The following is a 16,927-nucleotide window of genomic DNA, read 5'->3' on the forward strand; positions in this document are numbered from 1 at the left end:
TTTCTAATTTTAACTAAAAGCCTGCTAAAAATCATCAGGGTAAATAGTTGGCTAAATTTCATTTAATTCATTCAATTTCATTTCTACACATGGTTGTGCAGTTGTGGTGTCTATTCTGTTGTACACATTAGTAAACCATTGATGGATAACCTTTTTTTTAATGAATAATGTTGAATGTGTGACATTCATATAGAGTAAAGTAAAACCTTTCGAGCAGTTGGTAATTTTCTTATTTTTCTCAGTCTGCCACAAACATCTGTCCCAAACTCTGGCTGGTGCAGCACCTGGTTGGTATAGTTTCAGCAATGCCTCTGCTGAAATGATTTCCTTATATACTACAGTTGTTGGCTGACAAACACCTCCATATTTCATTTCCTATGTCATCTTGTGAGTGGTTGATTGCCTGGTCAGTGAAGTCCATAATTATTGCACAATAAATTCTCTCATGGGTTTCAATGTCAAGCTTGAGAAATGTTACAGCCTCTCTCATGCTAATCTGTCACATGTTTTCTAGCTTCATCCATTTAAGTCCATCCACCAAACACTTGACCCCACAGCTCTAACACAGATGCAGAGTCACCTGACTCTGGCATGCAACACAAATGTCTTAAATGAAAAAGATAGTGAGTTTGATCCTTGAAAAGCTGGATTTGAACAGTGTAGATCAAGGATTCTCAAACTCAGCTGAGCTGAGCTAGTCAAATGCAACCTGTGACTATAAGCCATATAAAGACATCAGGGATCAGTAGCTGCAAAAACTTGGTCGTGGTCCCACAAGCTTTTATCTATCTATCCAAAATTAATTTTTTTTACAGCATTACATGCTTCTTACAGAAACTAAGACCAAGACCACAGTATATGATTTCAGTCTTTCACATCTGTAAAAGTCTAATAATAATGAGAGACTGCTTTTATTTAATTATCCAGAAGATGTTTTGAAAGCGTTTCAATGTTTGATCACTACTTAAGGAACACTTAACAATGAACTAAAGCAAAATTATAATCATCTGTGTTTGAGACACATTAATTGTGTGCAGGATGCATTACTGAAAAAGTCACTTGATGGCTGACAGGTTGGTGGATTGAAGACTAATCGCTTTGTCAAATGATAGTTTGTGTGATTTTCTTTGTTGCAGCACTACTGCGCCACTGTGGCAATTTGCTGCTATCAAATGGAGATTTTGAAGTCAATGTAGCTCATTATAACTCACCCCAGTTTTGCACAGTACCTGATACTTTTCTCAACCTGTCCACTTATAAAGAGCTAGCTCACCAGAACACGTCTGTGGGGCAGGACATAAACTGTACTGAACGAAGAGAGGTTGACATCTTTTATTTGTCAGCTCCTGCCTCTATTTTCACAGAACCAACACAAACCAACAAATGACTGTCTTTATGTACTTTTTGTCCGAATAAAAGCACATATCTGTTAAAAACAGAACATGTATGTTATTCCAAAATTTTAAAATACAATAATATTGGCCTGCTGGTAGTTATAACCTCCTAAAATGTTACTTTTTCACAATTCCATCCACCACATATGCATCCCCAGTTCCCCAGCTGAACTCAGACTTAATAAAAAAAGCATTATTAAAGAATAATATCAAACTTTAATGTATCTAAGCACTTCTCCTGGGTCTAAATGTCCAACAGCCCTGAAGCAAAATCATACAAAATTGCCTCCTAAATATATACACTCTGGCTTATAGCAACTTTCATGTGCAAATATTAGCTTCTTCCTCTGCAGAACTTGAGCATGGTCAACTTCAACCTTTCGCCACACCTTCAACTCTTTGATATTTCTCCCACTGCCTCCGGCCATCCACAGCCCTTTTGCCCTCAGCCAATTCGTGGAATAACGTGATCTAATAACGTGTCTAATTGTTTAGTATGTTGGCGATAGCTTGAGGACAAATGTGTGTTTATGTTTAGCAAAAACAATAAATAATGTAGAAAAAGCCATGGCATCTTTTGTGACACAAAAGACACACAGGAGGGCTACAGAGTCGTTGTTTGCCAGCACATGAAGAAGTATCTTCAAGGCAAAATAAGACAGCAAAAATACTTGTTTTTAGCTTCTTGGTAAGCACAAGGAACACTTCAAAAAAGCTTTAAAGCTTCAAGGGTCCTTGCACATTCATACGCTTCCGCTTTGAAAATCCACAAGAAGCCACAGGAGAACAGGGATACAAGTGAATCATTGTATCAGACTACTCAGCCTCCACAATCAGATTAAAGATAATTTGAAAAAGAAAAGGAAAAGGAAACCAATACAAATTTTCAGACTGCATACAAAGATACATTTCGCACCATGCAATACAAAAGTTAATGGTAATAGATGAATATCATGGCCCAGATCCAATTTGTCGCCAATCTTTGTAAACTAAAGAGACAAACAGAAATTGGAAAAAGAACAATAAGTCAACATCTATTAATCCCTGTAGCATGAAGGCATTTCCACAGCTTTACAAAGAATTATTGGGAAACAGCCTTTCTTGATCTTTGCACAATACATGCAAACATCCTTTCATTTTCCATAGCATGCACAGCTGGTTGTAGAATACCATATATTGTTGTCTTATACCTATTGATTTCCTGCTCCAGGTATCTGGCTTTTTCAGATCCCAGGAGTGTTACAGCTTGGATTAGTCCTAGTATACAACATGGGGAAATAAACCTCTTGGGGTAAATCCCCCCTGGCTTTCCAGGTACAGCAGCAGGGCTCTTATAAACCTGGCAGAGTTCCTGTGTCACATGCTTCTTGTTCTATTATATTTAAAACACTGACAGACAAATCAGCACTTTAAAAGCAGCTCAAAATGAACCAAAAATTGTAAACACAATCAGGTCCCTCCAAGGATCCCATGTTCAAATAATTGTCTTTCTCGGACGATCTTTCTGCTGATTCGGGTGTTTTGAGGAGGATCTCAGTGGGAAAGGTCAAACTCATATTGTAATGCAGCAGTGTGTAATCACACACTCTTCATTGCTCATATCTCAGCAAAATAGAGCGGCTGGGCTATAGATTATGGGGCTGCTGCTAAATACAGTTCATCCCTTGTTATTTTCTATCTTGCTGCACTTATTGAGTGTGCTTGAATATGGTGCATGCTTGTACATGTGCGAATCTGTGCTGATTTGAATGAAAGTGTGTTTCCGTGGTGAAATCCAGACTGACATTGCAACTGGTCAACATCTGCACGAAGTTAGAGACGTACATTCACCTTGAAGGAAACTATTTTAGAGGAGATGAAATAGAAACAGGAGGCAGACTGATGTGTAAACAGCACTGGAGGGAGAGGGTGGGGCGCACCATGAGGGCTGTTGGGAGGAGATGAAACAGCTTTAATTCCCAAATTATTACAGTGGAATTTGAGCCTTAAAATGACTCTACAGGTGTTTAAGTAGACAGCTAGATATAGAGTTCTCCTCAGCTATCAAGTCTTCAGAGCATATTCCAGCTTTATAGCCAGCATCGTTCCTGTTATGCTTTACTCTAACTGCTCTTAACAGCGTTGTTTTTTAATGCAAAACCAGCAGTTTTAATGCAAAAAGCTCTAAAATCCAAGCCAACAAAAACGGCAGCTTAAGTTCAGCACTTTGCTAACAGGCTCGGCATACCATGTCTGCTGCACCTACGTGGCCAAAAATTATTTTACACTTATTACACTTATTGCAGGTGTAAATTATCAATATATTTTTTAACCTTTTGCATATCAATAGAAACTAAGGAAGACAACAAATCACCTCTTTTGAAGTTGTTAAAATAACAGAGTATTTATATAAAAAAACTCTTTTTGGTCTTAAGCCTGTCTCAGAGGAATTTATCCTTTATCCTATAGTTTGTGTTGTTTTGTTCGGCCTTTACATATGTGAATGAAAAGTTTAGATGATTTTACGTAACCTATACATCTTTATCTGCTGCACCATGGACGCCAGCGAAAGTGAGGGACTCTCATGAGCTTAAATGAAAAAGTGTATATTAATTAGGTCAGTTTGAGTTTGTTTTATTGCTGCGCATGAAAACTTTACAGCTGTGTGACAGCCGCGGGATCCGATTAGGCTCAATATAACTCAGTGTAGCTGGTAATGATGGGTGAAAAAATGCCTTGATTGGTCAATCTTTGAGATCAGAGTGGGACATCCCGAGTAGAAATTTAAAGATGCCTGACACACTGGAAAAACAAAAACGAAACAGCATGTTTAACAGAATCATTAGCTGTGATCTAAAGTACTTGTCATTTGCGAAATGTGTTTGTGTTGTTAACAGGCATAGCTGGTATGCCATTTAACAAAAAGACTCTTCAAAAGATGAGGAAATATCAACATCATCATCATAATCATAGCAAAATCATCAATCATTTATTTGATGAGAAAATGAGGAAGAAATTATAACTTCAGTATCCAAATGATTCCCTACCGTGCCAAGTATTCCCCCGAGCTGCCATTGCTCTGTTGTACATCCATACAGTTAGTTGTTCCAGGTATGAGTGCCAGGGCAGGATTCTCCTGGGCTGCACTGCCCACCGCCCGTGCAACCAGTTCTACCGCATCGTGGACGTAGTGATCCAGAGATGGTGACCCCATGACCCCGTGTGCCAGTAGCCCAAGAGGCAACCCCTCTGTTCTCAGCTCGGCAACATTCTGGCTGTCTCCCAACACCCAGTGAAACTCTGGGAGCATCATCCGAGTGGCCAGCGTCCACAGACGGCGCACTTCACGAATTTCACACCCAAATGTTACCACTCCCACTGTGGATGATGGCTCTCTCAGGGCCTCCAGCTGTCGCATAAGAGCCTGCTGTTGGTCTGATTTGGATGAGGAAGTGGCAGAAGTGGAAGATGAGGCAGCAGGGGAGAAATAAGGTAAGGAAGACAAAGGTGAAGATGCCTCCTGTCCTGTTGCGACACCTGAAGCCACTCCTGAGTGTGATAATGAAGATGAAGACGGAGGCGAGGGGGAGGTGGTAGTTGTCAGATTGACAAGTGCGCCCAGGTGGAAGCGGGTGTTGTTCTTGATGAGGAGGAGAAAGTCACTTATGTTCCATTCCTGACAGAGAAGAACACTGATGTCCCACCAGCCATTCATCATCAGCAGGGAATAAAGGAGACGGGATGGTGGGGCCTCCACGGTCTGCATCGCCATTTGGAAATGCAGTCGATTCTGTGAGAAGATTGTAGACAGGAAACAGGTGTAATGTGAGATGAATTGACAAGCAGTTGTGAGAGGTTTACACAAAGGAAGAGAAATAGGTTATAAGGATGAAAGTGGAAGACAGAAACAGAGGAAGCGGGGCGATTTTGCAAAGGGGAGGTAAAAGGTGCATTTAAGGAGAGAATAAGTAAGAAGGTGAAGATTTGATAGATGACGGAACAAAATGGATGGGAAGAGGTATGAGAGAAGAGCAGAGGGAATGGGATTGGAGGGATGGGAAAGAGATGGGGGACGGTTAAGCAAATAAAACAGGAGGAAATAGAGGGAATAAAAATGTAAGGGTGACAGGAGTGATAAACAAGTAGTGATGGGAGGACAAAGGGTTGGTGAGGGTCAATTGTATTTCACAGAGAGCAGAGAGGACAAAAACATCAGAGGGTGGTATTTGGATTAAAGGGTAGGTTGTAAGAAAGTGAAGAGGGAAAAATTAGATGGATAAAGGTTAGAAAGAAGAGCAAAGAAGGACAAGGGGAACACAGCAGAGGAGGAGGTTAGGGGCAAGGAGGAGGGTATGGGATTAATGGGACAGAATAGGAAAATGAAGGAACAGGAAGGAGAAGCAGATGTAGCAGAGCGGAGTGGAGAAGAAAAAGAATGACAAAGAGGTTATAAATCCAACAGTACAATTACTTTCTATCTTAGAATTCAATTTGTTCCCTGAGAAGAAACACAGTCTGCTAGATATAATGGATTTTAGCCTCTGCTTACTTGCCCCCATGAATATCATTATTTACATCATAACAAATAGACTACATGTACTTTTATTTATACTCTCTTTGTATCTTTCTGAACATCCACTGGGCTTCATTTCAAAGGGCTTTTTTGCAAAGTGTCCTTGGTCAAGTCCATGTAATTTATTTCACACTTCTGATATGAAATTCATAAAATCATCACTTGATTGATGAGGTCTAGACAGATCAATGGGCAGAGCACGGTAATGGTGTGTGATTTCCACCTGGACTTGGAATGATAAAAAAGTGTGGTCCTCATAGTGCTGTAAGATGCAGAAATGAAAACCATCCACTCAAGTAAGAAACCAAAGTGAGAAGCTTAATTATGCTCCAAAAATGCATTAGCCATATATACAGATATAATACAGATAGTTTCTCAATTATATTTTGGTTTGATCATAAAAAAAATTGGAATTTCATAAACATCGAAACTTCACTTTAGTTTAATTGCAGTATTTCCGGCAGTGGTGTTTTAATTTTTAAATTGGCCCATACCCAGGTGGGGATTTCTAATTTTCTAACAAGGAGATTGCCCCTTGGAAGCACCTAAGTCATAAAGGGTTTTCCATAAGAAATGTAAACAAAGATAATCCATTAAATCATTCATTTATTCATTAAGCACTTATGTCTCTTATGGAAAAGGCAATGCTTGTAGTTGACTTTTTATTTATCAAACTTCAGTTGATGGCATCTATGTTTTCCAATATTATGATGATGTCCACTCCTAATGTGTTTGGCCATCAAATATTTTTGCTCTTGTTTGTCAAACATTGAAGGTGTTTCTACACTCTCTCCGAGGCAGGAGCAACCTCTCAGCTGAACACATATAATTACAGAGCATATGGAGACGAGACAGATACAGGCATGTGTTGCTATCACCATGCTGGCATGGTTTTGAAGCGGAGGCTGGTGTAAAATGTATACACATAGCACGATTCAAGCAACCACTTCTTCCAAAGATGTTCAGGCAAGATGAGAGAGACCCAGACTATCTGGACCACTGATACTGATGCAGCCATCATTTGTTCAGGAGTAGCAAATCAGTTCTGCTATTAGGCAGAAACTTCCTGGCGGATTTGCTAGCCAGACAGGCTACATCTGCTGATGTTCTAAGTTATATTTGGAGCACATTATTTGTAAGATGTTCAATGCCTGACAGACATAATATCTATCTCATCTGTACTAGCTTCATAGCCGCCATCACGTCATGGCCCAGACGGCAGTAGGATGACAACAACCACATCAACACTTCAATTGCTATCCAGTGATGAGTGCCAACCCCCACAAGTAGCTTACGTGATGTAATAAAGAGCTCAGTGACAGTCTACAGGTAGGCAGTCGGCAGAAAACACATTCACTAACAACTTCAGGTGAGTCTTCCCCTTGCCACTGTGACATTCCTTCCACCAAAACCAGAGGGTCCCTTCCACAGTTCCAGTGCAGTGGAACAGTCACAGCTTGATCACCAAGAGGACAGGGATTACTATCCATCTGTTGCTGTCAACCATCAGCCTGCTGACATTTACCGCCCCCCTCATTGAGCTACTTTTAGTCAGCCTGATGGCAGGCATGGTTTCTAACTGATTACACCTCTTGTCCTAATTACAGGCTTTATCTGCTTAATGACAAATACCTGCCCAGGTATGGTACTGTTTATGGTAAACCTGTTAACAGTTACGCCCCCCATCGTGGGTCAGGCAAAACATCAAGCATTATTCCTGGCCAGACAATGCCTACTGTGGCCTTATATCAGCCTACACCCACGTGATGAGAGATACCAACTTCAGTATGGGGCTACCTATTGCTCCCTATATGTTGCTTCCAACTATGGGCATGAGGGCTGGGATTACCCTCTGCACAGTGAGGCTTATTGTCACTATGATGAAAGTCACAGTCTGCTGCTTCACCACAATGATAATCACTATTGACAAGATGGCAGACTTCACCAGTTGGGAGGCCAGGGCTAGACAGAGTTACAGTGCAGTATGGCATCTATAAGTTGTCACATGACCCAAAGAGCCAACTTCCAGATATTTGTAAAACCCCTATTCCAACACTGTTTAACTGAGATGAGCCAATATTGCAGCAACTCTGATAAAGAGAAGCAAACTCCATGAAAGACTTATTGGGTAAAAAGTCTCAGTGGACCACTTCTATTACTCACTACTAGTGAGCAGACAGATAGTCAGATAAATCTACTACTGTATCTGCCAGGGAGGCAAAAGGTGAGAAGCCAAAATTCTGTCCTCCACGAACCACATTCATGGTTTATCCTGCACCAAATGGAATGCCACAATGGCAAAGACTGGACTGTATTCAATTGCTTTTCAAAGTCAAGGGCCTAAATTTGAATGACCCACTCCTTCCTGAGCCCACACTGAGCACTCCTAATAGAGTAGACTTGTTGGGGGATCTTCTTCAATTCAGGGAATATCAAATGGTCAGCAGTGATACAAAAGGGATGCTCCACCAGTTCCATCTGCTGGACTGTAAACATGCAGTCCATGTTGTGCTAATTTTGATTTCCAAGCTCATGTCCAGCAGCACATAGATCCAGATGCCTGTCCGTCGATAGAAGGCAGTTTCTATGTCGACAACCATTCAGAGAGACAAGTTAAATATTTGGTAAAATGACTGCAATCCCTCCTCAATAAGGAAATAGGTGGATTTGAAGTGCGGAGATGGGCTAGCGACGTGGAGGCAGCTGAGCCCCAAGCGCATACTCTTGGACTCATATGGCAGTGCAATTCAAAAACTCTGCCTTACAAGCACCATCACAGTCAAAGTCTAAAGCCTATGCGCATCATTGATATCTCTTTATGCAGAATGACCCTCATGGGTTCATAACCCAATGCACTACAAAAGGCAAAGTCACCATTCAATATCTCTTGGATGAGAAAACAGAATGGATGATCTCCACCCACCAGAAGACTTGCTCCAGCCCTAGCATTGTGGGAAGGTGAACTTGCATAATCAGTGACGCTCACATCACTGATTATGCAAGTTCACCTTCCTATGCTGCAGATGTTATTCCGACCATAGGACTATAGCAAATGTTGTCCAAGCATTCATGTGTTCTGTGACGTTGCTGAATGTGCATATTGGTGCATGTTGTCCCTGCACACTTAAGAGGACTAAGGACAAGTCCTCATGGCCGTGATTGATGCAAGATCAAGAGTCACACCTAAGATTTGACTCTCAATACCCAGGCTAGAACTACAGTGTGCTTAACTACTTTAGTCAGAATCTACCAGTATAAGGTTTTTGTGGGAACCAGAGTCTCAGAAATACAGGAGCTATTTGACATGGCAGCATTGCCCTACATAGGCTTAGTGACCAAGCCCACTGAAGATATCACAAGTGGGATAGGTCGCTGAAGAGAATTGCTGGGGTCAACAGCTTTATCACTGATAGGAGAAAACCTTTCAAGGTCTTGTTGGATCAAGGAACCAGCTTTAAAGGAGGCAGTTGGCAACTGCATGAAGCGTTTGATGCCATGGAACTTGCCCTTTATCACCAGCTGGCAGCAGAACAGATTTTTTTCAATCCACCCAATGCTCCTAACTTTGGTGGGTCATGGGAAAGAGAAGTGCAATCTGCATCTTTTTTTATTCCACAATCTTGCCTAAGCCTCAAAATACATTTTACTGCTGCACACCTATAGATCCAGCATATATTTTTTAACAAAGGATATCTTTTGGTAGTTTTGCCATCAACCACCTTCAGAAGACTACTTGTTAAAGCAACATTATGTAAAACAGCCTCAAAATCAATCTGATTATACAATAACTTGCAGTTGGTCATTGTACACTACCAGTCTAACCCAGTTATAATGTATTATTATCTACTATATTAACCTTGAAACACATGTCGTTCTTGACCTACTAAATAACAAATTATTCATCATTAATTATTAGATCATTTCTGATTCCTCACTTCTTCCCAACCAATTTAGTAACCAATTTTATTTTCATGTATAATATTTTGAAACGTTGCCCAACTGGTAGATGATCTCTTTACACGGCTCTGCGCCAGATCCACAGCTAATGAATTACATTTTCTGTGATATTTTTTTCCAAAAACAATGACTTCCACTACTTCCATTGGTCATTTGAATATGCAAAACCGTTGAGTACATTACACGCCTTATTATTTTTGGTTACAGTAACTGTTATCTTCATGTAAGGTTGCAAGCAAGGATGAATTTCAGATATCTAATTGGTTCATTCACAGATAACATCAACCATGCAGACAAATGATAAGCAAATACTAAAACTGAAGTACGATTATGTTAAGTTGTTCAGTGGCTGACTCTCAAACATCAGTTTTATAACACAACTGTTACCTAACACTACTATTAATACCGTATATTTAGATTTTATCCATAAATAAAATATGAATGTGTTATGAACAGTTCATCTAATAGTCACAAACCCACAGAGAATTCAATGCTCCCATCAGCTTCAGTAATGGATCCAGCAGGCAATGATAAAGACTGATAAACCCACTTCAAAATTTAAGAGCAAGGTAATTCCTGAAGAAGTTTATTAAGAGGAATATTGGACATTTGTCAAGTAGCCAGAATCCCACCAAAATGACCAAAGGAAATACAATGTTTAAGCAAGTTTAAATATATTAAAATATTTATTTACATAGAAGTTACATGATGGCAACTGTGACCAGCAACCAATCCCAAATAAATCCAGAAATGCCAGATCTGCTTTAGTGTGCTTTGGCATACTGAAGCCAGTGCATCATACAATCCATTCAAGCATTAGTCATGTACTTTCTTGCCTGCGCTCACATACACAAACTCAGAACCATACACACTTATAAGCCCCTTAGCAGCCCTGTTTAATTTTCTTTACAATTTCTACACACGCTTTGCACTAAAAGTCCATTAGATTAATCTATTGGTTAATTTTATTTATCCAATTAATCAGGTTGCCCAATTGGCATACATTAAAGAAAATCATTATTCATCCATTGTATAAACACAATTATTCCTTTAACAAAAACTCCAACAAAAGCACTACTACTTGTTTTTATTTCAGATTAAGAAGTCCTGTGTCAGGGAAAGAAATGGTAATGCACTCCACTGGGCATCAGACCCTCACCTCCTCTCATCCCCAAGGAGGATTGGCGGATTTATTCTCAGCTGCAGCATTTGTGCACTGTGATCACCATAAATCTGTAACCCTGTCTTTGTTTCTTATGTAAATAACCAGGAAATATAATTGGAAATGTGGCATAGGCTATACTCTCTTACAGAAATACAGAGGTCTGCTGCTTTGGATGCACTGAAAATCCCAGCTCTGTTGTCACTAATCTCTTTTATCACTTCTTCACTTTTTATGTAAAGAAACTTGCAATCTTTGCATTCTTATAAAAATGCATGAACAGGCAGAATCTCTAGTCATTGGTCTAATTAAAATAAACTAGTGATGATTTCCCCAGGATTAGATGATTGAATGTTTGGAAAGTCTGAAAAAATGATTAAATTGAATATTTCATTTGTTTACAGCCCCTGGAATCATTTACATAGAATGGTTGATTGTGCAGAAAAAAACCAGCATCTTGCAAATGATGCAAAATTGTAGGGGGTCCTGGGGGATCTCAACATTGTTCCTTTTCCAGCAAAAAAAAAAAACTACAGCCCCAACCTCTAAAACCCACATACCTACAGCTCTTGGCCTTTCATCCCACTGACCTCCTTCTGTCACTGCCCGCTTGATTTATGAAGGAACATAATCACACTAACTTCCCCAATAGTAAGTCCTATCTTTCGTCTGTATCCCTGGATGTATGCTGAGGATATTCACCAATTACTCCAATATCCTTATCAGCATTATCTACAAATTAATTAACCAGCATATTATCGGAAGAAAATTATAGGCTTACTATGTTTATCTGTGTAGACAAGTGTGTCATTATCTTTTCAGTGCAAAAGTCAGTGTAAACTATTAATTGACATAATCAATTTATGAAAATAAATTACTTGTGTCAGTTTACAATAAAATACCATTCCTAGATAGCTTGAGAAGTTCATTTATCTGGTACAGGTGGATATTAGAAGCATTTAATAGCTAACACATACACCCCAAAACACAGACGTGGAAAAAAAATCATGGGGGTTAATCTTAAAGCTCCTGTGAGTAGTTTTTAGATGGTTATACTGATTCCTCTATATGACCTACAAATGCAAAAGAGACAACATTAATTATTTATATATACTTGTAATTCTTAATGCCTGTTACAGCTGCCATAGAGTCTGTGTCAGACAAGGCGATGAACAGCAAGCGGCGAGTGATACGTTTGACGGTTAAAAGAAAGCAGGAGGAGATATTTCTTCCGAAAACACAATACAGGACAAGATCAACAAAGAGATAACACATACTGCTTTGTCCACAGGGATTACAGAGATCAACACAAAATAATTCCTCACAGTAACTTTACTGGTGCAGGTCAAATAAAGGTACCAATGACTCATACACAGTCTGTTGTATGATTAGTTGCTAAGATTTAACATGTATTTTGGATCATTTTCATTCGTGCTGCTGTTTTATGGACCCATCCAGACTTTTTTATGGTATCAGTAATTTTGAGCTCGAAAATAATAGGGCACATTGTGGTAGTTGACACTGACAAATTCTGCTTAGTGGTCTGCATGATGACCTAATTGTGGGATGTGTTCGTTACTGTGAGGAAATTGCACTTTGATGACTCATATCTGAAGAATAAGTGGGGTCTTTCTGTCCAACAAAATCCAGCAAAACACCACCATAGAAAATGGTGTAAAATGTAATCAACAACTGGCTGATACTCTGCAGAAGCTGAACATAAGCATGATATGATAAACATGATCAAATATATATTAAAAGATCTTTCTACATCAGCTTGGATTTTACAGCTGTATCTAATCAAAGAGGTCTCAGTGTTTAATTTACATAACCCTTCCACATATAGGTCTGTTCATACAGCTTTCAACTTAATGGGAATATCTGCAACACATTTTAATGCTAAAAGCATACATTTGTACATAATTGGATTAAGTAGCAATAGCTATTTGAATACACGCTCAGTAAAAATGCTCAGTGAAAACATCTCAGTGAAACATCTCAGTGAAAATGCTGTATCGAAATTTCTCACCAGATCTAGCGTTGTGGGCCAGCATGGGATAGATTTCCATTTTAAAACTAGGTCCTCTGATCAGGGACAACCGGCCTTTCCAAGGGGGGTTTCCTCTCCCAGGGTTGTCACAGTTTATAGTCTTTAATATGCTAAATTCTCAGCTCCAAAGCCCTTCTGCCTCGAATTTCAACCCACCTGGTCCATTTACTCTGGGGTCAATTTATCCTTTGGTCCATAAGCTCTATTATGTAATGCCACCGCATTTTTAATAACACTTACTTAACAAAGTATTGGCATATTTTATAAATAAAGGTCAGTGCTGATTTATTAACTCGAAACTTTAACTTTGTTTTACCTTACATCTAAACTTTAAGAGGATGAAACAAAGACAAAGGTCAAAAATTAATAATAATGAAAGGCTCTGAAGACATTCATAAAGTTTGAAAAATCTGTTTCAGAGAAATTGCTGCCAGCTTTCTGTTAGGATGTGTTGGCAAAACTAGTTTGAGTCAGAGGGGAGTTAAGCTGTTTTCTCAAAGTCACACATGAGAACTGCACAATTTGTTTGTATGTCTGTCTTTTTCCTCGTCATATTTTTCTGCATGATCATCCTTTCATCTATCAATCAATGTTCATCTGTTAGATTGTCTACTTTTACACCTGTTAGAGCAACAGTTTGAGCTTTAAACACCTGCTTACTCTCTTTACAGCAAAATGCTTCCTTGTTCACAGAGCAGGAAATTAGATATTACCTTGGACACACACACACACACACACACATACACACTACTAACCACTACTCAGTGGGTGGCAAGAGTCCCAGAGCCCTTCAGTCTAACTAATGATTCGGATGTGTGTGTCTCCGTTGTGCGTGTTGAAAAAAACCAAAACAGTGATGGTCTTTGCCCCCAGGACGGCTGTGTATGGAAAGTTAAAATCACACACACACTGCAAGTCGCTACTCATTGATATGCTGTAACTGCACTGTTAGTGCCGCCTAATTAAAGAGGTTTACAGTGTATAGCTACTGTAAATCATTTCGTGTATGTCACTTGTGAGAGAGATTTTTACCTGTACACATGAGTTAATACACTCTCTCTCTCTCTCTCTCTCTAAATCAATCAATCACATTTTATTTGTATAGCGCCAAATCATAACCAAAGTTATCTCCAGCACACAAAAAGACCAGGTCTAGACCGCACTCTTTATGTTATTTAGAGAGACCCAACATGATCCATCTAATCCACCATTAGTAGCACTTAGCAACATTCGGCAACTCTCTCTCTCTCTCACCCACACATACGTAACACTCACAAATACTCTCAGCGGGTGTCTTAGCCAGAGAATGGGTATTGATGGACCATGCCAGTGATTAATTTAGTGTTTACAGTTTTCACTTGTTTTCTTCTTTTCTCATTCCAGCTGCAAACTTTACTGACAATCTTCAGTTGGTGTATTTGTCACAAAAGCAGCTTTTAATCTCTAAGCTGATTGACTAAGCATACGTCAGGTCTTCTGCCAGACGTTAAGGTTGATTTTCATCAGACATGAAGGCAGTTTTTCCCTAACTAAAACCAAGTACAGTATATGCACTTTTCTAATCTTGACTATGGATCCATAAGGGATCAGTTAATGTTGTATCAGTTTGGAACACCTATTTGGGTCTGGAAAGCACTGAGAACATTTTCTATTGTTGCACATGTGGCTCTTGCTACCTAAAAAACACCTCATATCCCAGAGTTCCACAGCATCTCACCAAACGATTATAAAGATTGAGGCTAAATGTTTAAGATGGAATGTTGTCAATCAAACACTAAAGGTCATTATGAAGTTAATTTAATGTATTTACTAGTAGAGCAAGAACTACAGCCTAGTAATGCAGAGAACAGGTGAGAAGGACCAATTCTTCAAGTTTTTTTCTGAATGGTTGACTCCTTAGGAGTTATTCAGTCTATATTTACCCCTGGAATAGGCAAAATGATAAAACTGATATGCAATTGCCCCCTGCTTATGATTGGCTGTGCATAAATGGGATTTACATTTACACATATAATAGTAGGCCAAAATTTAGACAAATCAAAACAGAAAATACAAAAACAACTTGGGTTTAGCTTAGACAGCAACAATTGTCTGTGTGTGTGTGTGTGTGTGTGTGTAACTCAGTTTTTCCACATCGTAAGTTGTCAAATTGACTCAGTTATAGTATCTTAATGACTTTTACTACACTACACTATACTGTTGTTCTGTCTTGTCTAATGGTGCTTCAAGTCTTTATGTATACACATTGGGATGCTGAATACAAACAAAGCATGTGTTAATGCTCGTGTACCTTGGGCCATATACTGGGTTCACATAATACTAAATCAAAACTGCACTTATAATGTTGTCTAAAAATAAGTATATATATATATATATATATATATATATATAGTAATATATAAGAATAATGCACTGTTCAGCATGCTGTAGATTTCAGCACCATGGACAGAGCCTTTCTCCAATTTCCCAATTTGATGTTTTTTGTGAACAGAACAAAAATACAATGAACGTCCTGTCCTACATCTGGAGGAATGCCTACAATACAGAAGAGAATGACCAACAACTAAGGAGTTTCTCCAGCGTCTGTCTAATGTGAGCACCCCTGGCACTTTGTGAATTAGACCTTATGAATCCACATTAACTCATTTTAATTTCGTCCAAAAACTGAGATCATGTAGGTTGTTGGACTCACGACGTGCACGAATAAGGTAACGCTGTTTTTCTCTATTCAACATCTGGTATACCTAGACAGACACGCTCCACTGCAGCTGCATGGCTAAGTGCAGTAATCAACAGTTAACAGCAGTTGAGATGCAATTGAGGAATGACGTTTTTTTCTTTCTTTTACCTCACTGTGGCGCGTAAACTCCCTTTGCACAACGCTGACGACTGGAACCTGAAGCGCGAGCGAGACGAACTCCAACTTAACCAACTCGTCCCGGTTACGTGGAAAGGCGATCATGGCGGAAACCCCCTGCACGACCACGGTGTGACACACGCTCTCCACGAAGGAGAGGGGGTCCTCGTCCTCGGGGCTGCCCGCAGAGGAGGAGGAGAACGCGGGCAGCTCGCCGAGTCCGGAGCCAACTGCCATGACAAGCTCCAGGGACAAATTGTATGGCAACAATCCGGCCCGATTTAGTGCCTCGACTGCGAGCAGGACCGAGTCTCGAGGTGCGAACACGCGGTTCTCCCTTGAGGTATTCTCCTCCCGCTGCCGTGCTTGGTTTCTACTTCTGCTGGCTCCCCGCTGGCTATTAACGGCGCCTCTAGTCCTGAGGCTTCCATATCCAGGCGCACTGGCACTTGTTTTAACCTGCTTTTCCAACTCCACCCGGAGCTCTCCACTCCCTATCGAACCACGATCTTTATCCCAATCCTCAGAACCACTTCCAGCGGTCGTGGAGAGCAAGCGGGGCTGCACATGCAGAGCCCCGACCCGAACCGTGTGGCCGATCCGTTTCAACACCTGGCACGGCTGCGGGTGCGAGTGAGCGCACGGCAGGAGAAAGATGAGAGCGCACAACAATAAACATACTAGTGGCGAGACCCAGCTGCCAGCTCGAGCCGCCGCGCCATTCATCGTTATCATCACCACCGTCTTCACCATCCGTGCTCCACAGCTGCACCGGATGCCCCGTCCAACCACAGAACGGCCGAACACCGGGGCCGCCCCGTTGGTCCCCCTCCTTGCCCCCTGCGTGTGGCCCTGACGGTGTGCCACTCAGACCGGCTCCAGCTCCAGTCCCAGCTCCAGCTCCAGCTCGCGGGAAAGTTGTGCGTTCCTCCACGGACACGGACAACAGGCTGCT

At 40.5% G+C, this 16,927-nt stretch overlaps 1 protein-coding gene across 1 annotated transcript in view; it reads right to left on the reverse strand.

Moving 5' to 3' along the window:
* The window catches only part of grin3a (glutamate receptor, ionotropic, N-methyl-D-aspartate 3A), a 52,071-nt gene extending 35,346 nt beyond the window's left edge, over positions 1 to 16,725 (reverse strand). Inside the window, exons 1-2 of the mRNA XM_069673841.1 lie at positions 15,964 to 16,725; positions 4,421 to 5,163 (exon numbers count right to left, since the gene is read on the reverse strand). Coding sequence (XP_069529942.1) covers positions 4,421 to 5,163; positions 15,964 to 16,725 — 1,505 coding nt within the window. The remainder of the gene's footprint in view (positions 1 to 4,420; positions 5,164 to 15,963) is intronic.
* Positions 16,726 to 16,927: the final 202 nt, after the last annotated feature.

This window comes from Semicossyphus pulcher, unplaced genomic scaffold (assembly GCF_022749685.1).
Source record: "Semicossyphus pulcher isolate SPU_LCO1_2020_fin unplaced genomic scaffold, fSemPul1.0.p SCAF_22, whole genome shotgun sequence".
NCBI classification, from domain to species: Eukaryota; Metazoa; Chordata; class Actinopteri; order Labriformes; family Labridae; genus Semicossyphus; species Semicossyphus pulcher.